The sequence below is a fragment of the Triplophysa dalaica genome, chromosome 23 (assembly GCF_015846415.1).
Source record: "Triplophysa dalaica isolate WHDGS20190420 chromosome 23, ASM1584641v1, whole genome shotgun sequence".
Lineage (NCBI taxonomy): Eukaryota > Metazoa > Chordata > Actinopteri > Cypriniformes > Nemacheilidae > Triplophysa > Triplophysa dalaica.
In genome coordinates this window covers 914053-938628 of record NC_079564.1, presented here as the reverse complement: position 1 = coordinate 938628, position 24576 = coordinate 914053, and the positions used below count along the sequence as shown (strand labels likewise).

At 36.9% G+C, this 24576-nt stretch overlaps 2 protein-coding genes across 7 annotated transcripts; both read right to left on the bottom strand.

The window, feature by feature from the left end:
* Positions 1 to 2731: 2731 nt before the first annotated feature.
* LOC130412868 (uncharacterized) lies at positions 2732 to 13655 on the bottom strand. Of its 6 annotated transcripts, XM_056737657.1 has the most exons (22): positions 13411 to 13655; positions 13092 to 13187; positions 12491 to 12526; positions 12326 to 12359; positions 12157 to 12256; positions 9809 to 9921; positions 9503 to 9620; positions 9361 to 9426; positions 9081 to 9149; positions 8486 to 8857; positions 8319 to 8420; positions 7473 to 7705; positions 7211 to 7389; positions 7038 to 7131; positions 6601 to 6951; positions 6387 to 6504; positions 6158 to 6249; positions 5898 to 6015; positions 5321 to 5425; positions 3837 to 4001; positions 3287 to 3469; positions 2732 to 3141 (listed from the first exon to the last, which is right to left on the bottom strand). In XM_056737657.1, exons 6-22 carry the CDS (start codon positions 9866 to 9868, stop codon positions 2930 to 2932), a joined length of 2637 nt encoding a protein of 878 aa, XP_056593635.1. In that variant the 5' UTR covers positions 9869 to 9921; positions 12157 to 12256; positions 12326 to 12359; positions 12491 to 12526; positions 13092 to 13187; positions 13411 to 13655; the 3' UTR covers positions 2732 to 2929. The 6 variants fall into 6 exon arrangements, with proteins under 6 accessions (XP_056593635.1, XP_056593633.1, XP_056593638.1 ...); XM_056737655.1 differs by having other exon boundaries at positions 12157 to 12359; positions 13092 to 13243; XM_056737660.1 differs by having other exon boundaries at positions 9081 to 9258; positions 9503 to 9628; positions 12157 to 12359.
* Positions 13656 to 18842: 5187 nt separating this feature from the next.
* On the bottom strand, positions 18843 to 24343 carry riok3 (RIO kinase 3 (yeast)). The gene is made up of 13 exons (XM_056737607.1): positions 24046 to 24343; positions 22285 to 22400; positions 21934 to 22076; positions 21726 to 21833; positions 21344 to 21453; positions 21108 to 21251; positions 20897 to 21024; positions 20637 to 20822; positions 20377 to 20536; positions 19983 to 20063; positions 19788 to 19877; positions 19600 to 19707; positions 18843 to 19477 (listed from the first exon to the last, which is right to left on the bottom strand). Exons 1-13 carry the CDS (start codon positions 24079 to 24081, stop codon positions 19367 to 19369), a joined length of 1521 nt encoding a protein of 506 aa, XP_056593585.1. The 5' UTR covers positions 24082 to 24343; the 3' UTR covers positions 18843 to 19366.
* Positions 24344 to 24576: the final 233 nt, after the last annotated feature.

The window sequence follows — 24576 nt, the reverse complement described above, 5'->3', positions numbered from 1 at the left end:
TTTGAGGTGATTTACTCTAGATAGGGCTCATTACAAACCCAACTGTTTGAAAATAGTGCACTTAGATTTTTTATTTTTGAACTAAATCTACTAAGTGTTGTCACACATAGCTTACAGATAATCAAGGCCAAAGGTCCAGCACATATAGAATGGCAATTCTAAGCTATTATTAAGATAAACTCAAAAATTGAAGAAGGAATTTGCAAATACTAATATTGGACTATTATTATTAATTTGGTTCAGCTTTTTTGTGACAACAAAGCTGTAGTTTCTCCAGACTGGCGTCACTACATAGCAAGTTAATCATGCTAATTTCTTAAATAATCCTATTACAAAGCATAATTTGTTTTTCACACGCTTAAATTGTACAGATTTTAAGGGAAAATATTTTGTGTATTATTGTGTGTGTGTATGTATCTAAGCTATGATTGCAATAGAATGTGGAAATGTCTTCATTTGTCTTGATGCATACATGCTGTTTGTCGTTTAAGCATACTTGTTGATGAACCCCATCAAATGGAATTTAAATCATAGATGTATTTCTATAATGATTTCCATATCGCATCATCCAAGTGTACATCAATATAGACATAAATCAAATCCACTTTCACTGACATTCTGTAAAACTGTACAGAGAAATGTATTAATTTGTCTTTATGCATATGTTCACTGCTGTAATAAACACAATAATAATGCCATAAATGTCTGCTGTGTGAACTTCCTATGAAAATAATATAACATTTGTCTGACTTTAGACTACTGCAGATGCTTACAAGTTCATGACTCATGCATACACACTGAGTCTTGGGTGTGGTACATACATATGTTCACTACTTTAATAAACACATTGTTGATGGCATTGCCAATGAAGGGTGAGGTCGGGTTCCAAAGGTTTCACTAAAACAATGCCTGGTACCGGGCAGTCTCCATGAAATATTGAAATGAAATCTTGTAATAAGACCAAACAAAATACATTTTCAGAGTTTAAATGGCAAATGTTGAAAGTGAGACATTTTGAAATGTCATTCTAAATATGGGCTCATTTTGGATTTCATGAGAGGTACACATTCCAAAAAAGTTGGGACAGGTAGGAAAAAGATGCCGGAAAAGTGTACATATAAAGGAACAGCTAGAGGACCAATTTGCAACATGATTGGGTATAAAAAGAGCCTCTCAGAGTGGCAGTGTCTCTCAAAGGGCAAGATGGGCATAGGATCACTAATTCCCCAAATGCTGAGGCGAAAAATAGTGAAGCAAAATCAAAAAGGACTTTCTCAGGGAAAAATTGCAAAGAGTTTGAATTTATCATCATCAACAGTGCATAATATCATCCAAAGATTCAGAGAATCTGGAACAATCTCTGAGCGTAAAGGTCAAGGCCGGAAAACCATACTGGATGCCCATTATCTTCGGGCCCTTAGACGGCACTGCATCACATACAGGAATGCTACTGTAATGCAAATCACAACATGGGCTCAGGAATACTTGCAGACAACATTGTCTGTGAACACAATCCACCGTGCCATTCGCCGTTGCCGGCTAAGACTCTATAGGTCAAAAAAGAAGTTATATCTAAACACGATTGTGAAGCGTAGGCGTTTTCTCTGGGCCAAGGCTCATTAAAAATGGACTGTGGCAAAGTGGAAAACTGTTCTGTGGTCAGACGAATCAAAACTTGAGTTTCTTTTTGGAAAACTGGGACGCTATGTCATCCGGACTAAAGATAACCCAAGTTGTTATCAGCACTCAGTTCAGAAACCTGCATTTCTGATGGTATGGGGTTGCATGAGTGTGGCATGGGCAGCTTACACATCCGGAAAGGCACCATCAATGCTGAAAGGTATATCCAAGTTCTAGAACAACATATGCTCCCATCCAGATGTCATCTCTTTCAGGGAAGACCTTGCATTTTCCAACATGACAATGCCAGACCACATAATGCATCAATTACAAAATCATGGCTGCGTAGAAGAATCCGGTTACTGAAATGGCCTGCCTGAAGTCCAGATCTTCACCCATAGAAAAAATTTGGTGCATCATAAAGAGGAAGATGCGACAAAGAAGACCTTAGACAGTAGAGCAACTAGAAGCCTGTATTAGACAAGAATGGTACAACATTCCTATTCCTAAACTTGAGCAACTTGTCTTCTCAGTCACCAGACGTTTGCAGACTGTTATAGAAAGAAGAGGGAATGCCACACAGTGGTAAACATGGCCTTGTCCAAACTTTTTTGAGATGTGTTGATGCCATGAAATTTAAAACACAACTTATTTTTCTCTTGAAATTATATATTTTATAAGTTTAAACATTTGATATGTCATCTATGTTGAATTCTGAATAAAATATTGAAATTTGAAAATTCCACATCATTGCATTCTGTTTTTATTCACAATTTGTACTGTGTCACAACTTTTTTGGAATCAGGTTTGTATATAAATGTGTTTTGTGGTTAGATCTTAAGTACATCTTAAGCAAAATTAAATATTTAAGCACGATCACAGAACATTTAACTTATTAAGCCTATTATCAAAAAGTTTGGTGAAACTTTATGTATTGCTATATTATGTTATAATATTTTTGTTATATTGTAATTCTGTTAATGATCCATGTGTTAATGTAGTGAAGTATGTAGTAAACAAATTTGTACAAGAAAAAATTACAAACTATAACCAAACTGTGACGTTAAACGATATTTTGTAATTAAGGAATCAAGACTCAGTCAGGCAGTGATAGAACATTCAGGGTCAAGGTTTTATTCTTTACAATGGGGAGAAAACATGGCTTCAAAACACAGATTCATCAAAGTGGCTGAGTAGAGCAGAGAAAGTCTGATTTAAGATGCTACTTTTACAGGAGAGGAGTAAATTACTGCACCCAGCAAACTTGAGCCACCTAGAGTAAGAAGACCAGTCAAAACTCTGGTCAAAACTATAATTCATCATCGGTAGAGGCATCTGTGGAGGCATGCTCAAATGGGTCTTCATCTTCTTTTTCAACAACAGGTCCATCATTGCCACCTAACGCTATTCGGGAATATGTTTCTTTCACAGTCACCAGGTCTCTTTTGATCTCCTCACATTTTTGTAGGACAGCACTGTATAGGCCACGGTAAGCTTCACCAGAAAGTCCTGAAGGGAAGCCTAAAATTTCGGATAGAAAATAAGAAAGTGTTTAGAAGTATGCACCACTACATCAATTTGGGACTTTCCAGGTATTATGATCTTTAAAGCAGGTTATTTAAACTAGGCTATACTAAGTAAACAATATTTAGAAATTAGTACTCACTCTGTGTGGCCAGGTCATCTGACACTGCTCTAGCCTGGTCCTTCAAGGCCCTGTAGGTTCTTGTAAGCTGTGTCCAATGTTGTTTCATTTCCTCTACAAGTACAGCCTCTTCCTCAATCAGTCTCTCCAGCTGCATCACCTTGTCAAAAACTTTCTTCTTCATTCCTAAAGAAGTGTCAGGTTCTACAAAGATAAAAAAAAAATCAATTAACATAATACTACTAATCTTAATGCCTTTTGTTAGCAATATCCCATGTTAGTGGAAAAGATGTCTCAGGCAAAAAGTGACTGGTGTTGGATCTACAGTGTGGGAAAACAAAAGGACAAACCGACTTGACACATTACTCTGAGGAGTGACCTGTAGTAACTTCCTCTGGACTGTAGTTTGAGTGAGCTAAAAAAAGTTTAAAGAATGCAATGATGTCTGTGCATTTCTATGGTCTGAAACAAAGGATAAGCACATGGGCCTTTTCCTTTTTTAACCCAGAGTTTAATGAAGTAAGTGTTTGAAGAGGATTCACCAAAATGATTTATGTCAAACTTTACATACCAGAATCCCAAGGCCAGATAGGACTTTCTGTTGTAAGAAGGTCTTCAATTGAACCTACAGATTCTGTTGTGGTTGGAAGACCGTCGTATTGGGATATGGCATTAAACAGCTTTTTCTTATCCTCTCCAATCCGTCTTCGGATCTTGTGTCGCTGTTTGTTACGGTCTGCAGCACAAAAACACCACAGAGAGAGGTTTCAGGAGGATACGCATGAAGGTCATTGTGCTAATGGCGCCTTATAAACTACGGTATTGAGCTCACAGAATATCAGGGATTAAAAATGCAATTGTAGAATATTTAAACTACAATAATAAAAGTGTGGTCATAAAACCATAATAGATAACCTTGAATGTGACCAATTTTCAAGTTATCCAGGAAGTTGGGTGCTGATAACATTGGACATATAGGCAGAGTTAGGACAGTTCACTCAATGTACACTCACAGTATAAAGGTTACTAATGGTTCTTGTAGTAGAATAGGCGGGGCGAGACCGTGGTTCGAGTCCGGTGAGTATTTGTGAATTAGCGCCAGCTGTGCGCACACCGGGCTCGAATCACGTAGGAGATTGGGAGCATATAAAAGGAACGAGCGACTGGACCGTCGAATAGAGAGGACCGGGCCCGAACTTGTGTTATGTTTGTATTTATATTTATGTTTTGTTCGCCGGCGGTCGTCCGTGAGGGGCCACCGGCTGTTGTATTACTTTATTAAATGTTTTGAATGTCTTTCGGTTTCCGACTCCTTCCTTCCATTTTATGTAAAACATGTTCGGGCCCGGTCCTCTCTCTTCGACGGTCCGGTTGCTCGTTCCTTTTATATGCTCCCAATCTCCTACGTGATTCGAGCCCGGTGTGCGCACAGCTGGCACCAATTCACAATTACTCACCGGACTCGAACCACGGTCTCGCCCCGTCTACTCTACTACAGTTCTATATGCACAGTGTGCTGTAGATGTGAGACTTCAGTCTTCAGATGTGATAACATTTAAATAACTTAATAATATCAATACATATCACATTTTAAAATTAACCCCACAAGTACATGAGGGCATGGAAAGGGAAGGAATTGAAAAATTCGATTCAAATCGGAATCGAATCGAAAAAGAATCGAACACTTGAAATTTAAATTACACTTATCAATTCCTATGTGCATATTTTCAGAAATGTGCATGTGTTAACTTCGGATAAAGCAAATGAAATACAAATTTACCACACATTTATTTAACCATGATGTAGTTGGTATTAAACTATGGTAATTTTTTTTTATAAATCAGACAAAACATGGTTGCTATGTACACAGAATGGTGCTCATAAACCGATATTTTTGGCAAATCTGTCAATAAGCAGGCTTAAAGGACCCTACAGGTCAAAGTTTTGCTTCAACTGTGGAATCAAAACTGGGAATCGATAACAATTGAAATCGATAAGCAGAATTGGAAATCAAAATCATCAAAATACCCAACCCTAGGCATGGAGCCTACTTACCGGTTACACGATACAGATCCCTCTTTTTCTGCTGGATGCCCAAAAATAGGCCTTCAATCAGATGTTGCAACGCCACTGGATCATCTGTTCGGAGGTCATCTGGAGCTGTAAATATTTAGTAAAGGTATTTAATCAATATCATGCACTTTCTGTTCCATCAAAAATAGAACAATTAAACTATTTCTATAAAACACCTAATATAGACATGTTTAGGGATAAGGTGGTTAACATTTAGTGAAAAAATAAGTATTCAATGAATTCAAAATATTGACAATGGATATCAACAAATGTTTTGCCAAAGAATCTGAGAACATTTGCTCAGTTTGCTAATTGGTGAATAAGTGTTATGAAGTTTTTTGGGAGAAAGTTTCATCATCTTAGTTTACTTTAAAAAGAGAAAGAGCTCCCAATTATGCCATTGTTTTATTGTTTGGTTTGGTCATTCAATGTCACTAGAGGAGTCAGGTGTTAAAACACAAACGAGCAAGGAAAAATAACGTATTCAATATATATTTTATATATAAAATAACACGTTCAATAATTTTTAAATTTAAAAGAGACAGCAACAAGTACTTACTGTCAACTGCCCACTGTCTCACATCAGTAACCCACTGTTGTAGTTCCTCATCAGACCTTTGCGTGGACTCCTTTATAGCCTCAATGTCCTCTTTGACTTCCTTTGTCTTCTGGATAGTCTAAAAGCACAATTAATGGAAAGTCACACAAAACTGTCGCAATCCTAAATGTATAAGATACTGAGTACATACAAGTTATCAGTAAACATCAGTCAGATGAAATGTAATCTTCCTTGATGAATATTTTTTAGTTTTTACTTACCTTCAAGTACCGTGTAGACAAGTACTTGTGCAGGTTTCTTTTTTTTCGCTCATTCCATCCTCTGGCATGTAATGTGATCATATCTACTCGTGCTGTAAAGATGAAAGAATTAAATGAGCTTTTTGAGCAGTGATGGTTAATCTACAAGTATGATTCTTGAAAAAGGCAAGCTGTTTTAATTGTTATGCTACCAAAGCACAATCCGTGAGCACTGAAAAAAAACACTTACCAGCCTTACTCATGTATTTTGTAGTTATAGCCACACGGGACAAAAAGCTGTTGACTTGTTCAACTTCTTCACCAATGGTAGTGCCTGCCCCTGTTTGGTTTTTGCCACCCCACTGCACCTAAAACATGCACACCAGATGTCCAAACCACAAATATTGAGTTCAAGGAGGTCAAACAGGAAAAGAACTTACCATATTGTTTGAAGATATATTTACCTCACATTTTGTAGAATGCCCCTTTGCATGCATGACCGAAAGAAATGGCTTCATCTGAGTCAATTTTTTCATTTCTGGGAATGCTTGAGCCACCTTTTGTAGATAAGGCCAATATCTACACATGATGTCGGTGCAGAAGAACTTGCAATTTGTTTTTGTGGCCAGATCATTTTGCAAAAACAGAGGGTATGCAAATATCTCCCCCCTGAACATGTTCAGACCTCTAAGCAATATGCAGTGTCTGCAAACTGCCACCTCTAAGCCTTCTTCGTCACATTTGGAGTTTGTCTTCTTAGAGGTCTCCCTGGCTGCAGCCCATGTTGATGTTCCACAGGTGCCTTTTCCACTTACCTGTAACACAGAGTCATATCAAATATATACACAAAGTAAATGCTGATTTATTGACTACAGTCGTAAGTCTTTGACAAATATCTTACTGGCTTGATCTTCTCACGAACACAATCAACAAATGTTGCTACAGCTTTGTCATTGGCCAGAAAAACTCCATCAAAAAATGGTTGTTCCTCTACCCTACATAAATAAAATATGTTAAAAGCAAAAATGATTCACAAGACATTTTGACAGTGTAATGTTATCAATAATAATATACCCCTTTGTTTTGCTGAATCTATATAATTTTCTGTTTCCATCTGCAGACACAGCAACTGTATCTGGGGTGCAAGCTGGGCAAGAGAAGTGGTCAATGCCGCAGAGTTTTTCTCTTTCATGACGACAATATGTCCATTCAAGGAAAGCTTTTTGGAAGATGTCGCCACAAATGTAACCTCTCTGGAATTACAAAAATTTGAATACAGTGACATGCCAGTTAGACTTGCACAAATGAAGAAAACAAATGACCTTCCAGATGTTACCCTTCCAAATTGTTGTGAGCGCTGTTCTAACATTTTGACAAATGCTTGTCTTGAAAGACCAGGTGCATTGATCTTCAGGTCCTCAAAAGAGGTGAAAAGGTCTAGCTGGTATATGGTTTGAAATCCCACAGTGCCCGGCCAGTAACCACTACACAGCAGGTCTCCCACTTCAGGTGTCCATGACGCATGACATGTTCTGCAATTCATAACTGGCAGGTACATGTCATAGCGACCTGAAAAAAGATTAGATCACTTAAATTTTTTTATCCATTTCTGATTCCAATTACATAACAAAATTGTAGTTGGAAACCATCACAGTAGTTGGAATCCAATTAAATGACACATTTTAAGGTAATAATAAGACAACTTTTAAATAACTTTGGACCTATATTGTTTCAATGGGATAATATTATATCATATCATTATAAAAATACAAAGAGTAAGAATATTACATTTGTTATTACTAACAACTTAACATAATATTATGTAAAGGTTTTCCAGAATGGTATTTGTGAAGGAACTGCGGGGGTGTTTAAGAGTTTATATGAAAGGCTAAAAATTAATTAAATAATACAAATGTTATATTATAATAAATCATTTTAAAATTAAAATAAAAAACTACTAAAAAATAAAATAATTTATTTGTCTACACGCATGCGATTTTACCATAACCAATGACAGAGAACCAATGAACATGCAAATGTAATAATTATTCAAAAAAATATTTTTAAATCTCTGTGGTATAGATGAAATTGAATTGAATAACCTGATTAAAAGTTTTTAAAAGATTAAAAGATTAAATGCCAATAGACAAATACAATAGAAACATTGCGTGTCATACAGTACCATTTATGCAAATGAGTGCAACTGATCGTCCGGCGACAACAGAGAGGTTTTGAGGGTCACAATCACAAACTTTTTCTGGTTGTGTGATTGGCAGCAAGCACACTAGATGAAAGGAAAAATATATTACCAAAAAATAACATGATTTTAAGCTTTCCAGTAATTCCTACCTTGCTCATATATGACATTTTGGCCACTGAAGTCTTGCACAGCAGTTGATGGAGGGACAGGTTTATAGAACCCATCTATAAGAGTCTCTCTGTTGTGAAAAACTAGATGTTGATGCGTAGAAACATCACACTTTCCACAGTAACGGGGTTTAGGCAAACAGTCCTTGCACCTGATGACTGCTTCTTTCAAGCTGCAGTGATCACAAGGACCAAGATGTACACAGTCTGAAGCAAGCAAACTGTCAAGGAGTTTTGGTCTTGCTTCCTGCCAGCGTTCTTCAGACAAGGATTGCCTCAGTGCCCAATCATTAGATGCTGTTGATCTGGGTTCATCACAGTCCATTGCATCTTGGAGTAGATGTACTTGTAAATCTTGCAATAAATTAATTTACATTACAATTCCTTATCATGAACAAGCTTGTAAGAACACAAACACAGTTTATGTTGTTTAAAAAAAACAATCTCTTGAGTGCTACACCTAAATATTCTGAAGCAAATCTGTACATTTTCATAAAATGCTTGCTCTATTATTAATTCAGAGACAGTTCTGATAGGTAAAAACTTACTACACAAAACAAATTTAAAGTAAGCATACCAATAATCCGATGTGCATCTACTTCTCCAAAATGTTTGGTAGTTGAGGCTTCAGATGTGTTTGTAGTTTCTAGAATTTTAATGCAGTAGCAGGCATACAAAGAACAGAACAGATGCAATGGGAACTCTTTCCACTGTTGAGCAGCTCATATGGGAATGTATTTTATCAAATTACCTGTCTGTTAGTATAAACAGACTTCAGGGTATAAATGTGAAAGATAAACAGTATTTGGTTGAACACATGATTGTACATCGAATCAACAAAAACAAAAATTGCTTACCAAGCTCAACTTCTTGAGGGTTATTTGAAGAGGCACTGGTTGAGGCAACTGGTCTTTCAGATCGGTCTAAAAATAAAAGGGAAAAAAATGGTATTTACAAAAACTTAGTGAAAATCAAAGGGTCAAAAATATCAAAACATACCTGTCTTTCGTTTATGCTTCTCATAGACCAAGAATCCTTTTTGGTCTCTTTGTTTCCACCTGAGTTTTATCTTCTTTCTTTTTCGTTTTTTTGGTGTTTCTTTTACTGCCTCCTCACTCTGTATTACTCAAATACAAGAGGTAGAACAACGACTTCAAAATATACATATTTAAGAATGTGTTGAACACGTTTCTGAATATCAATTTTCAAGTTGCAAAAAATACAAACAGTGGAACACACACGCACACACATACAGTGAAATACTGCTTGATGCAGAATGCTGGTACATAATTTTATAAAAAATACCTGTAACTCCTCCAAATCAGCCATTATTTCATCGAGATCAGGCTCTAATCTCTCCTCCATATTTTACACTGCTGTAGGCTGACAATCCTTCTCAGTAATTTATTTTTTGACACCTGAGAGGCACAAAAAAAAGGACACATCAAAACAAATGAAAATATGTGGGTAACGGTTTGCATACAACTGGGAGGCCTCCTTGATTAAGTTTATTTCCTACCCAGGCAGTGCCTAGGTAAATGTTCTCAATGATGGTTAATTGGGTGCCGGTGATGCATTGGGCAGTTTTCATCACCTGATGGAGTGTTTACTGTCCGATGTGGAGCTCTTGCCATACCACACTTGAGTGTGGTTTGGGAGTAGATCGAAATGTTAAATGCTTAAGTCAATGAACTGCATTCTAACACAAATTTTGATTGTTTGGTTAAGGCAGAGTGGAGCTCCTTTCTGGCATCAGGAGTGCTCACACATGATTCTATTGTTAACATTTACCATTACAATTACTACTGGTTTATGACTAAATATAAAAACAAAATGCTTTCATTGTGATATTTTATTTCTGTTTCATCAGCCATGTTTTCATCAATGTATTTTTCTACACTTTTTGAAGTATCACATTAGAAAAGGTTGATGGAAACCGCAAAATTGAAACAGATTTGCCCAATAAATTCTGATGTAGTGAGCATTTAACTGACATGACTGATCAGCTGTTAACGAAAGGAGAAAATCCACGGCTAAACATGCCTTTAAGGATTTTAAAGCACAACGTGAAGACCAAGAAGTGCATAAAAATCCTTTAAAATGATCTAGTAAAAAGGGGTCAAATTGTTACGTTACATATCATTATAACATAAATTAACTTTTTAAAATGAGGTTGTTACTTTAAAGTCCAGCCACATGGGCAGTTATCTTAAGCTCGAGCACCACTCATTCTGTGGCAGGTACGGCTGCTACATAAAATGCATGTTCAATACATAAATAAATGTAGTAATATGTACTCATATGCAAGCATGGCATTGGCACAAGTTGGTGCTACATGGAAAGACTAACCTGATATGTCAACGTTTCACTGTACGTTTTTGAATTACCTGTAGTCTGATTAAAAGTATTTTAAAATGTAATTTAGCCTAATTACAACTATGCCAATAGACAAATACAACCAATTTTCATTGGTTAATGGAAAAGTGTTTTAAAGCTTGACGTTTTGCAGAAAATCTGAGTTATATTTGACATAAGAATACAAACTGTATTAAGGGATTACATTTTATGGAACATATTTTTCCATAATTATTTATTAAACCTAGTCTGTGGGGTAAAACGACCCCAGCAGGTATCACTGATAGTAAGTATGTACATCACATCCTTTCTTATTCCATCATGTAGTTTCTCAGGTTAGAAACATTTTCATATAAATAAATAAATAAGTTATTTCGGCTTAGTGCTTGTCACGTATGTAATGTGTTGAAAAACAAGTTAAAAACAGGGGTCACGCATGGATAAATGCATAACATTATAATACCACATCAACTGGGACGATGAATGATGCATGCGTTTTAAATTACTTTTTAACTTCTGTTACTATAATATTTCGTCTTTTCACGTAAACATTTCAAATTGACTTCGATGTGTCCACATTCAACGATGTCTGCAGATTAAGACTACACCAACAACTGTAGGTTTTGACCTAAGTGTGATTTTCAGTTACAAAGATTATCCTTAAACTGGACATGAGTAACTTACTTATAGCGCGCACGCGCGCGCGCGTGAATTCAGTTCACTGAAGACTCGCTATGAACGGCTCATTTGAATCATTGAGTAGTTCATACAATCGTAGATGAATCATTTGGCGTGATTTGCGAACCGATTTACCCGGTTCGTTAAAAATAATCATTTCTTTCATGAGGGGCACATCGTAATTTCTTTATTTCCAAATAAGGAGTAACGATATGCTTTATGTAATATAGCGGAGTAAAAAGATAAAAACGTCATTACTGTCCACCACTGCGAACAATAAACCGAATTATAAAGCGATCTATTTATATTTTCAAAGGTCGCCAAAAGCTTTATTAAGCTTACCGGATAACAAGCCACATAGCTACTAAATCTACCGCAGAATTCGTAACGGTAATTGTAAAAAAAAAACTTTAATTGTCGGCGGTGGCTAACGCTAGCTAAATTACTCATGCGTTAGCTTCACTTAACTGTCCTACTGGCGTCACGGGCAGTCGCATGATTCTAACGTTACAGTTTAGTTACCATTAGAGCAAACATGTTTCAGTAAAACAACGTGACACTTTACAATTTCACTAAAATAACGCAGACAGCATTAGGATAATGTGATATACTGTACATACCTCTGACGCTCAATCGTGTTGTATGTGGAGTCGACCGTCATCGATGTGTCACACAGAGGTCTTCTCTTTAGCGCCCCCAGTGGACTTTCGTGTCGTAAAACTGTAGAAATATGTACCTGCTAGAACGTATTTAGTGGCGCTGCAAAAAGTGTGCAGAGGTACGTCTTACCCATGAGACCAGGTTGAAAACTGAGCTATAGCATCTGGAGCAACAATAAAGATATGTTTAGAAGTTTGGGGACGAGGTAAAATAACATTAGTCCTCTAATCATTATTGAGCGCATTAATGTTCTAAACAAACTCTTTTACAGACACAGAATTGTAACACACTAACCTGAATCCCTGCTCACTGTTTTAGTCAGCGTGACACCTGCAGTAAAACACACAGATCAAACGTGTGCACCACATGTGACATGTACATATAAATACTCACGAGACCTAATCAGTCATGTGACTTCTGAGGTCAATCAAGGGTTTAATTGGTGGTGACTAATGATGGGCTATAATGAATAATGAGACGCAGGAGACTGCTGACCTACTGAAAGCACTTGAGAGAAATCTGACATTTTAGCATGTTTAAGTGCTGTGTTCTTCTTTAAAGATTCTAACTTACCTTAAGAACAAAGTATGTGAATTATAAAGGACGATCATCTTTTTTTAAACACTACAGTATATTTAGCACATGTTATAGAAAATCTGAACCATTTAACTACATTTAAGACTTACATTGATTATCTTTAGTTATTAATGAATTAATTATCAAAATATGTTAACTTGTTTTTAGAAGGCACTAAGTTGAAATGATTCAAGGAGCCAATTTAATTACGCTGCAAAATTAAAAGCAGCCATTTTACAATTGACAAAACTTCAGTAGAGACAAATGAAAAATCTAGATTTGTTTATAGTGAATGTTTGCTGTAATTTGTGTGACATACCTTTTCTTCTTTTTAATACATCCAAGGTTTTATTAGATTTCTCTTGCTGAGCTCTGATTTCCAACTCTGTCTGGTCTTTCTTTGCATTGACACTTTCTGTTTCACAAGTGTTGGACAATATCAGATTTAAATCTCCCAGACAAATTACGCAACTGACAAATAATGAACAAAATGTCATTTAGAAGGATGATTAACTCATGGTGTTGATCATTATTTACATGAACACTTTTCCCAGTTGTCTTGATTTGTTGTCAACATTTAAATGTATTTAATCAGAGATGCTGTACGTCTAACAGTAGAAATATCACACATACAGTACCTGACTTCAGACTGATTTCTCTGTGGTTTCTCCCTCTGATTCCATTCTCAGTTTTCTTTGGGACCTCCAGTGGGGTCTCCGGCCCTGTGGAAGCTTTCAGGTGAAGTCTGAATGTGGAAATGTACGTCTTCTTTTGATCTTTTTGAATAAAATCCATTTTCACAACGTGATCAGTTCAGACTGTGTTTGTCTTCCCCGTTCCACGGTTTACCTCAAGCACATTGTTTTGCATGTGCATGCCTGTCTTTCCATTTCTCACAGATCCTTCCAGTCACAGTATCTGTCTGATCATATAAATAGTTTGAGAGAGAAAGGGGCAGTGACATAGTAAATGGGCGGAGCTTCCCTTTTGGATTGAAATCGCTAAACTCTCGAAATATAAATCAACAAATATTCAAATGTAGAATGAGATGCTAAAATATTAGATGATTTGAAATTTGTTGACAAAACTGTGTTGATATTGCAATTTAAAAAAACCTTTAAATTCCACACAGTGTCTTTTCTGTGGGTGTGTCACAGGAATAATGTCAGGGGTAACTTCATTCAAAATCTGGATGAGCCTGTTTGAGCTGCTTGGATTAGCTCATAATATCCTCATATTTGACACAGATCTTTAACTTGATATATAGACTATCAGTGGTACACGGATGTTAAATCTGTCTGATTACGGTCTATTAGTGAGTCTGGCACATCAATGCTTTCCCTTTTGATTGAACAACATTTTATTTAAAAGAAAATTTGATTCATTCTGTGAATAACACTTCTGATTGACATGAATGAAGAATTGTGTGAGTGTGTGTCTTTATACGTTGAATATAATGAATAACGTGTCCAGAACTTTGAGCATTCATTTGTTGTCAATATAATTAAAGAACAGCATGGTTGTTTGAAAACCTGAAGCATTGAGCTGAATAACATCAACACAGAATGTTATTAAAGCAGATAATGGCTGGAATCTGCAGTATTTGAGAATAACATATACAGGCTGTAATATGATTATACACAGAGAGAAACACGCCCTTCTATTAGACGTGGGAAAATATCTCACAGAGAAGATATGCGTGCGTGTGCATTTGTTGGAGGAACGGGAAAGAAAAACACAGTGAGCCTTAATTTACGCTTAAAAATGATCACGTTTGTGTTATTCAACCAGTCTATAGTAGACGCACAACATTATTCGTTTTTAAAACATACAGCCATGAAATCAACACACAACAGAATCTCAACTATAAGCAACATTGACAGTATGGATAATAAATATTGTCATTCAATTGTCAGAAAAACATTTCATTGGTAAAATAACTTGTTTATTTAATATAAATATTGTAAGGCAGCTAGAAATGTGCTAACAACTAAGGATGTTTGTGATTCTGGGACACAAAACAATCAAACCCCATTTGTTGCTAGATCCTGAGGAATGATATCCTGCCCTCCCCTCAGGGGTTGATGTCCATGAACTGAACCCCTCTTCTTATCACACCTCTCTCCTCCCCTTCATCTCATCAGGCCTTGATCAATGTAAACGTGCTTACACATTCCATATTGTGTTTATAATGTTTTGTCATGTTATGAAGATTTGAACATCATGTTTTAAAGGTCTTGGTGCGATGGGTGAAAGGGTCTAGGTCCTTCAAACCTCACATAGAGTGTATTAGAGCTTTTTTAACTTTAGGACATCACCTGCACTCCTCTAAGAGGATTGGTTTTATCGGGGAATCCTGTTCACGGATAGATTGGCATCCCATTTGATGATCTCGTCAGCCACGTGTTAAACTGAATTTCACAATGTATTCATGATTCTTTCACAATGACCATTGAATTCATGATTCTTTGTTACATTTGCGTTGGCAAAAGACTCAGGGAAGCTTCTGTAACCACAACTTCCCACATTGCAACTGTGTGTCTCTATTTTGCCAGGTTTGATCAACTTTGTGGTTTTAATTTTGTACTATGTTGATAATCTGTGCATATTAAGTTAGAATTGTCTTTGTATGCACATTCTATGATTTTAATTGATGTTGTACCTGCCTGGCATAATAAATTATTATTGTTGATATTATCTAAATTCTTCAGAGCCTGTTCTGTTACCGCAAAATCTAAGTGTCAGGATAGGATGGACTAGTTTATACTAGACGTTAAATTATAAATGGGGCATTACTGAAGCTCACATGTTACAAATTTCCACCTATCATCTGGCTTAGCATGCTGCATGATCGTGACTAAAATAACTATTGTTATGTTTCTTAGCAGGCATGTAGCGGCCAAACTTAATGATATTAGTTTACCCGGCAACCTCTGACTAGATCAGAACTGACCGTTTTGTGTCCGTGAGATCCATGAACCCGGTCGGCGTGAGATTCTGTGCGACTGCAGGTTCCAATCGAAAGAATAACTATAAATAATAAAGTATGGAGATTTATAGATTCATTAACTATAATCAACAGATACATTTGAAACATCATACAAGTTATTTTATATTATTTTATCAAAATTGGGTCTTAACCACAGAGACATATAAATTGAACTAAATTGTGACAGTTCTTAAATAACTTCATGTAGAAATCGCAGAGGTGAAGCAGAACACAAGATCCCTTCAACCACGACATTGGATTTCTAAAGCTCAACACACAAACTCAGAGCGTTCAGAGAGACTCTTCTTCCGTCTCTGTTCGCACCTTAATTCAATACCACTTCTTAAACTTAGAAAAAATCAAGTGGACTAAACCTGAATCCACAAGATGATGAAAATGTGGGAACAACAACGTGATTGGTGGACTCACTTCGGGCAGTCTGAGAATGAGTTTCCATCGTCATGCAGCTGTCTAGGCAACTGCTCGCTCATGACGTCAGCCAGAGAACAGGGCGAGGGGGGCATGGCCGGAGCCCCCCAGGGGTTCTGAAAAAAGATTCAAAACATGATTGACATAAAGGGGCGGAACACTATAACCTAAATCCAAGCTCCATCCCAATTCTAAACTTTAGCAGTTCAACAAGCCCACTAATCTGTACCGATCTAGATTAAATCATTTATAGAAAACTAAATCATATTTAAAACTAGCTTTCATTCATTTGACTAGAGTATCTGTACATCTGGGGATGTACAGATACATGTAATGATACATGTTGCTCATAACTCCAGGCCTCCTCATAGACATCATGGTAATTGTCACTGTCAGGGTTCAGAAAAGTACAAAATATCATAGTTTAAATGGTGCATATGATCATAGTGGTTCAATCAGATTTTTTATGAAACGACAAGAATACGTGAAACGAAAAAGAAACCAAAATATCGACTTTAATCAACAATTTCTTCTCATTCCTCACGGTCAACGACGCGAATATTCAGCTGATGTTTGTTCGGATTTTGGTGAAGATTGTTGTATAAACAAGGCCCAGTTGGACGCTGGATTTGCAGATCGTCTGAAACAGAAAGATGGATCAGTCCCAGCGATAAGAGATCCCGATGACAATCTCATGGCGGTGAGTGAAATCATCATATGTCTGTGTATTGTCTGTGCGTATAGGCATTATAATGTAAACAAAATAAACGTATCGAATTTATCCTAGGGTAAAGCAATGATGACTCCACGGCTCCTGGAGCTCAACTGTTTTGGTCGTCGCTGTCTCTCTTCTTTACACTTCATGAGCTCTTTTACTTTGAAACAGATCACGGGTCATTCATATAACGTCTGAATGTCATCTGATGTCAGAAGACCAGCTCAAGACTGAAGACCAGATCAAGTCTGCAGACCACATTGACGAAGATTCCTGCAAGGTTTCTGTTGCTTTAACACAGAATGCAGATATTGTTCAACAGAGTTCTACTTTAAGCACGACTGCAAACGAAATCAAAGTGAGTTAATTCTGTTTTTCTTTCATTGGGTGTCAAACCTGGTCACCAAACAACCATTGGGTCCAGCCTACTAGTTACTGATAGAAATGATCTCAAATCATCTCACACACACTTCACATCTTTTTCTCAAGAACTGCAGCTTCTCATTACATTAAAAGATCAGAAACATCACTGCTTCTCAGCTGTGGCTTCAATAATACATTTCATTGGCAAAGTTACTCATTCTGTTCTGTGTTACAGGAAGAACCGGTAGATTCCATTCTCAGTTTTCTTTGGGACCTCCAGTGGGGTCTCCGGCCCTGTGGAAGCTTTCAGGTGAAGTCTGAATGTGGAAATGTACGTCTTCTTTTGATCTTTTTGAATAAAATCCATTTTCACAACGTGATCAGTTCAGACTGTGTTTGTCTTCCCCGTTCCACGGTTTACCTCAAGCACATTGTTTTGCATGTGCATGCCTGTCTTTCCATTTCTCACAGATCATTCCAGTCACAGTATCTGTCTGATCATATAAATAGTTTGAGAGAGAGAGAGAGAGAGAAAGGGGCAGACAAAACAAAAAAGTGACACTAAGGCAAAGACTGAAAACATAAATCAAGAATTACTCAAATAAAGAACGATGGTGTCCATCCAAATGTTAGCTGGATGAGCCTGTTTGGATTACCTCATTTTTGTCACAGAAAACCAGATAAAAAGAATATCTATAGTACGCAGAAAACAGTATTTTGGGACGCATGTCTGAGAAAAGCTAAATTAATGTGTACATGAATGCAATTTTAAAATGTAATGTAGGAAAAAAATTACTAAAATATGGTATGGGTTAAAACAGAATATTTATTCAGAATAAAATAAGAGGTATAAAAAATAGCACTATTTTAAATGGGTCCAGAGATGAACCAATGAGAGAGAGCGATGAAGGATGTGACAAAGATGTGAGCAATTGTGAGATTATAAATATGGCAGAATCTCATCTGTTAATGTTAACATCAATACAGAGGAAGTAAAGCACAGCATTTAACATGACTGTGCTATCATTTCATATTAAAGTTCAAGCTTTATTTGTCACATACAAAAACCGTACATAGTACGACATGCAGTGAAATGTTTTTTCGACTATCCGAATAGAGTAGAAAGGAAGGTTAAACTATATATAAACAATATATAATAGTGTAGGGTTAGCGGGGAAGTGTTCATGTAAAGTACAGGTGCTGTGATATCTGTATTATACAATTTGTACACTGTATGCATGTGTGTCCTGTTGTTTAGTGAGTGTGTGTTATGTGAGAGTTCTGTTGGAGGGCCCGTATAGCATGAGGGAAGAAGCTCCTCCTCATTCTCTCTGTATCCTAAACGCTTTCCTGACCGCAACAGCGAGCACTTATTATGAAGGGTTTTTAGTGGGCTGAAGCTTAATTTTGTACGATTTTTATTCGCTACAGTTTACCCAACAGACCTTCAGATGTGTCTTTTAGTTGCACTGATTGCTCTTGAAAAGAGAATGAAAGAAACCATAGAAAAGTAATAAAAATGAATTGAACGGACTTGAATGAGGAACAGGTCTTAAACAAACGACAAACACAAAGCATGTCAGAGTATATTTATTTTCACTTGATTCTACAGATCTCAGACACCACAAAGCTACAACAATCATCTCACAAGTCAAATGATCCCACAGACACCTCAGGACACAGACCCGTCCCGAGTCCTGTTTATTTCTAAATCTCAACACACACAAACTCTGAGCGTTCAGAGAGTAGGACTCATCTTCGGTCTCTGTTTGCTCTTCTTCTGAAAGGAAACACGACGCTTTGGTGCCACACAATTACATTCGATTACCTGCGTCTCCAAATTTACTTGTTTCATTATTTTTTTAATATCTATTTATTCCATCTTTCAAAACTGTCTGTTAAAATGACAGGTTATGCTTAAATGACTCAAATGACCCGTCGGTGTCACTTTCAGCTTCAAGCAAACGTGTTAACAGCAGTGATGATCATGTGAGTGTTTCACACGGGCGTGAAGGCTCTTCCCGTTCCACACCGCTTTGTTACTGGAGCTCGAGGGGATTTTCTCTCCCTCGTGTTTCTGATGATTATCTCGCTGGTGTTAATCATCTCCGGTGTTTAAATGGGGTGGACTGCCCTCATTGTCGGCCATGAAGGTTTTCTTGCCTCGTTTTTGCACATGATCTTCATTTCTCTTCTCCAGGGCTTCGATCTGTAAACACGCACAACTTTTCTACATCATGTGTGTGCATTATGATACAGCACTTTAAAATGAAATCCGTATAATCGATTTTAAAATCATCTCAGAAAGTTCAAACTGTTTGACGTCCTCACCTGAGCTAAGAAATCCGCCTCATTGTCACTGTTTATCTGCAGTCCAGACACCGTGTTGAAGAGCTCAAACACATCCAATGCTTCGGACACACCGGCTTTCTGGAAAAACTGATCAGAGCATTTCTTCATGTTGTTATACTGCTTTAGTACTGAGCATCTTTTCATAAGCGACATGTTTGGATACTTACTGTGGACACATTTCTGCAGTCCCGGAACAGAAACTCAAGACCGTGAGGGTGAGTGGGCTCGATGGACTGACTCACATCAATAAACCAGACCTTCATTAGGAAAACCAGACCAAAACTCCGTCAAACATCAACTACATTGTTTATTCGAGCAGAAATGTGAACTATTGAATTCAAAAGAGATCGGCTGTCACAGACCTGTCCATCATGCCAGAGCATGTTATATTCACTCAAGTCAGCATGAACCAGGTTACAATCTTGATACAGCCGCTGCATCATCTAGAAAATGAGTGAATTAAATATACTTATAGTTATATATGTTGTTATAGTTCTGATTTTAGTTTTACTAATATTGGAAATTAACTTTTATTGTTAGATTTCTTTGTTTTTATGTTAATTTTGGTATATGCTTTTGTCATTTTCTAGTTGTTATATGATATGTTTTTTTATTTTTTATGATAATTTTAGTGCTTAATACTTATTTCCGTTTATTTTTGCGGGAACATTTCGATTTTCCCTTTATTTAAGTTTCTCCCCAATCATTTTTAAAGTTTTAATTTGAGTAAACTAAAGAGAACAAGTGCAAACTCACGTTCAGAACTTCATAGTACGCTTTCTTCATATCCACAGAGTTCAATGTGGCATCCTTCAGTTTAGGTGCTGGCACGTGGTCCCGCCCAATGAATGACATCACAAGAATGTGCTTTTTCAGAATCACCACCTCTGGACACGCGATGCCTGCTTTCTTTATCCTACAGGTGTGTTGACAAACAGAATTGTAAAGAACGAGACGGTAGATAACACTCAAATCCAACACTATTCTGTTTTTCATTTGTCAAGTATCATCATCACCTGGTGAGGTTGTGCATCTCCTTCTCGGCCCACAGACGGATGATTTTGCGAGGGTTCAGCTTGCCGAATCGATCTTTAAAGCGATAGTCATCCTTGATGTATTTATCCCGGTTCTTAAATTCATTTAGTGTGGTCTTGAAAACCTTGAGAACGCACTCCTGTGGAACAATCTTTTCCTCAAAGCCACTGAAGATGAAAATAAAGCACACTCAGTGTTACATAATACACGTACGTCAACCGTGTGGACTCGTGACACTCACCTCCCTCCACTAGCATGAAACACCACTGACTCCTTGCCCGTGCTAATACAGCCGTTAATGTTCTCCAGTATCCCAGAATTCACCATTTTGTACATGAGCAGTCTGGTCCTGGGGTCCACAGCTTGTTCCTGTACAGACACAACAGAAGACGTCAGTTACACAGACGGAAATAAAGCAGAAAAATCTCAAGTATGTCTTTTAAGAAGCTTACGGAGGTTGAGTGTTCCTTCTTATCATGCAGACGGGCACTGCGACGCTGCTCTGAGTGACAGTGGCGTTTCAGGGCGTTGTACACTTGGTTGGAGAGTTTAAGGTCCATGCCGATCCCGTCTCCCACCTGCACCTCCGGAGCAAACTGTTCAAACAGATTCAGACAACCGAGGAGGAAGAGAATTAGTTTTCTTGTTGAATGACAGACCTGAGTCCGTGTGTGCTTGTGAGTCTTACGTTGTCCATGCGTGCCGTGTTCTTCCGTCCACAAACCTCCTCATCGTGCTTGGTGGTGATGTTCTTGCCTTTTCCAACAAAACCTTTCTTGGGGGTAGTTGTTGGCTTATCTGAGTGAGCGAATAAGAGGCCGTCAAGTCAAAAACGATCAACATCATCGAATATGAGTTTGATTTCAAAATGAGATAGATAAATGTTTTTTAATGTGCATTCCAATTAACATGAGTCAAACTGCAGTTGGTTTGGTTTGATTTAAGCCATAATAAAAAAATACATCTAAAATAAATCTGACATGATAACATAATAAAAAACATGATTTTTCAATTTAGATTTTTAAAATCTCATTTTGGAAGGAAACTCTTCATATATTTTCATTTCTCACCAGCTCTGTAGGGGTCGTAACGTGTGTCCTGCCAGTCCACCTCATCTTCTGAGCTGTCACTGTCCTCGTACGGATGGACCATGCGATAATTCTCGAAGGATATGGAGACTGTAGATACAAACAGAAAATTGGTTGTTCAGCTTGCATACACAAACACATAGTTTGGAAGTCAAAGACGTGTTTGCAAACAAAACAAACGGGGTTTCACCTTTGCTGTCTCCGTTAAATTTCTTCTCCTCTATACGGAGCTGCGTATCGAACTCACGATCAAACTGCATCTGAAGCATCTGGGCCAGCAATAGATCGCTGGATGTCTCTTTTTCTGGAGTGCACGTCAGGTCTAGTTCAGCACTGATGATAATATAAAGCAAAAGAAGTGTTGAGAAATTGAACGCTACTTAAGTAACACAAAGTGTTCAATTGTTTGAAGTAATTAATGTAATTTATTGAATTTACAACTTAATTCAATACCACTCCTTAGACTTCCTATTAAGTGGACTAAACCTGAATCCACAAGATGATGAAAATGTGGGAACAACAACGTGATTGGTGGACTCACTTCGGGCAGTCTGAGAATGAGTTTCCATCGTCATGCAGCTGTCTAGCCAACTGCTCGCTCATGACGTCAGCCAGAGAACAGGGCGAGGGGGGCATGGCCGGAGCCCCCCAGGGGTTCTGAAAAAAAGATTAAAAACATGATTGACATAAAGGGGCGGAATACTATAACCTAAATCCAAGCTCCATCCCAATTCTAAACTTTAGCAGTTCAACAAGCCCACTAATCTGTACCGATCTAGATTAAATCATTTATAGAAAACTAAATCATATTTAAAACTAGCTTTCATTCATTTGACTAGAGTATCTGTACATCTGGGGTGTAATGACACGTGTAGTTCATAATTCTATAGAATAGACAACAGTGGGTTCATGATAAGATAGTATCACATCATTCTGAACAAAATAAAAACAAGAAATGTAAATTTATATAAAAGATTTAATTACCAAACATTAACAGTTTTCAATATACTAATGATTTCTTATATAGACTTTTGTTCATTAACTTCAAGGTATAATTGAAGATTCATATGTTAACGCATGTCATTGAAAAATATAAACCCGAATTTAAAATGTATTAAAACTAAAAAAAGCCCTAAAGAAAATTATATCATACAAAACTCTTTTCTGATTGGTTGTCAGCTTAACCAAACAGACGTCATGGCGTAAAAACGTCTACGCCTTACAACACAGCACATAAATGGTGACGTGATATATTGTGATATGATATGTCTCGCACACCATTTGATTAAGTAATCTTTACATCATTTAAGAAATGTTTTGTCTTTGCGCATAATAAAGGCCTGGAGGCCACAGGGAAAGAAAAGAGAGGTGACATATAATGTTAATGTTTGTCTGATTAACGTTAACTCTACCCTAGTCATTAACACCACAAATAATGAGTCAAGTTCAACTTTCTCAACTCTTCTTTGACACACCCCTACACAATTCCTCACACCAAACCTCAAAATGTCTTTATTGTTTCATTTAAACACGTTCAGAACATTAAAATGACATATATCAGAGCAAACTGATCACGTTCACCATCCACAAACAGTGTTGGGTAAGTTACTCAGAAAAACAATTAATTACAAGTTACTAATTACACATTCAATAGTGTAATTAGATTACTGTCTCTCAAAAAAGTATTTAATTACTTATAACTAATTTCTTTCTATATCCTATATCAACATTGATCAGTTCAGTGATTCAAGGAGAGACATGAAAAGACTCTTAATTCATTCAAATAAATAAAATAATGCTACATTAAGTATTACATTTACATTGACATTTATCCAAAGCGACTTACAGGTGGGGTAGGCAATAAGCAATTGGGACAGCATAAGTACAACAAAAGCATAAGTGCAATCAAAAAAAAGTATTATTATTAAAAAATTAAAAAGTATTATTATTAACTGTTTTTATTAAACGTATTACAATTGTGAGAATTATTCATACGTTTGTTTTTCCACTATTTCACACACATATATTACACAAAGTATTTAGTTAGAAGTAACTGTCATTCAATTACAGACAAAATAAGAGTAATCCCTCACTTTACTTTTTAAGGGAAAGTAATTTAATTACAGTAACTAATTACGTAATAACGAGTGACAGCCAACACTGTCCACAAAGGCCAGACATGTGAAGACATGTGAAGACATGTTCGAGTCATTAATGGCTGCCGCTCCACTAAAGTCATATTAACACCTGTTATGCTTCAGATCTCATAATGTCAGTGTGGGCAAATAAGAGAAGATCTCACCTTTGATTCTTTAGTAGATACTTCACACTGATCCATGTTAAATGACACAAGGTTTAGGTTAGCTTCAAACTGGCTAAGAGCAGAACCGTTAACGTGACTTTTTCCTGGTAAATTAATTGAGATTTGGTAATATCAACCTTAATCGACTTTTAAAATGACTAGTGCGTATTACTGCTTGACTAATGTGGCTCAAAAGTGGTTTAGAACGACGAGTTGATTCGTTTCTTTCAGATAAAAATAGATAAAGCGTCTCACAGGCTACAAAGATCGACAAGACAACCCACCTGACGTCACACAGTCTTACTTTTTAAAATAAAAGTCTAAGACGCTGGTCCATCAAATAAATACGTATATTTAAATGTTCAAATATGACATCTATACATAACTTTAGAAGTCCTTGAAAAATCACAACGGAAAGAAAGATTTTAGTTAAAGTCCACTATTTTGTCTAAATATTTTACTTTGTTTAACAAGTTGTATATTATATTTTAATATCATAAATAATCCTAGCACCGCTCAAAAGATTTTAAG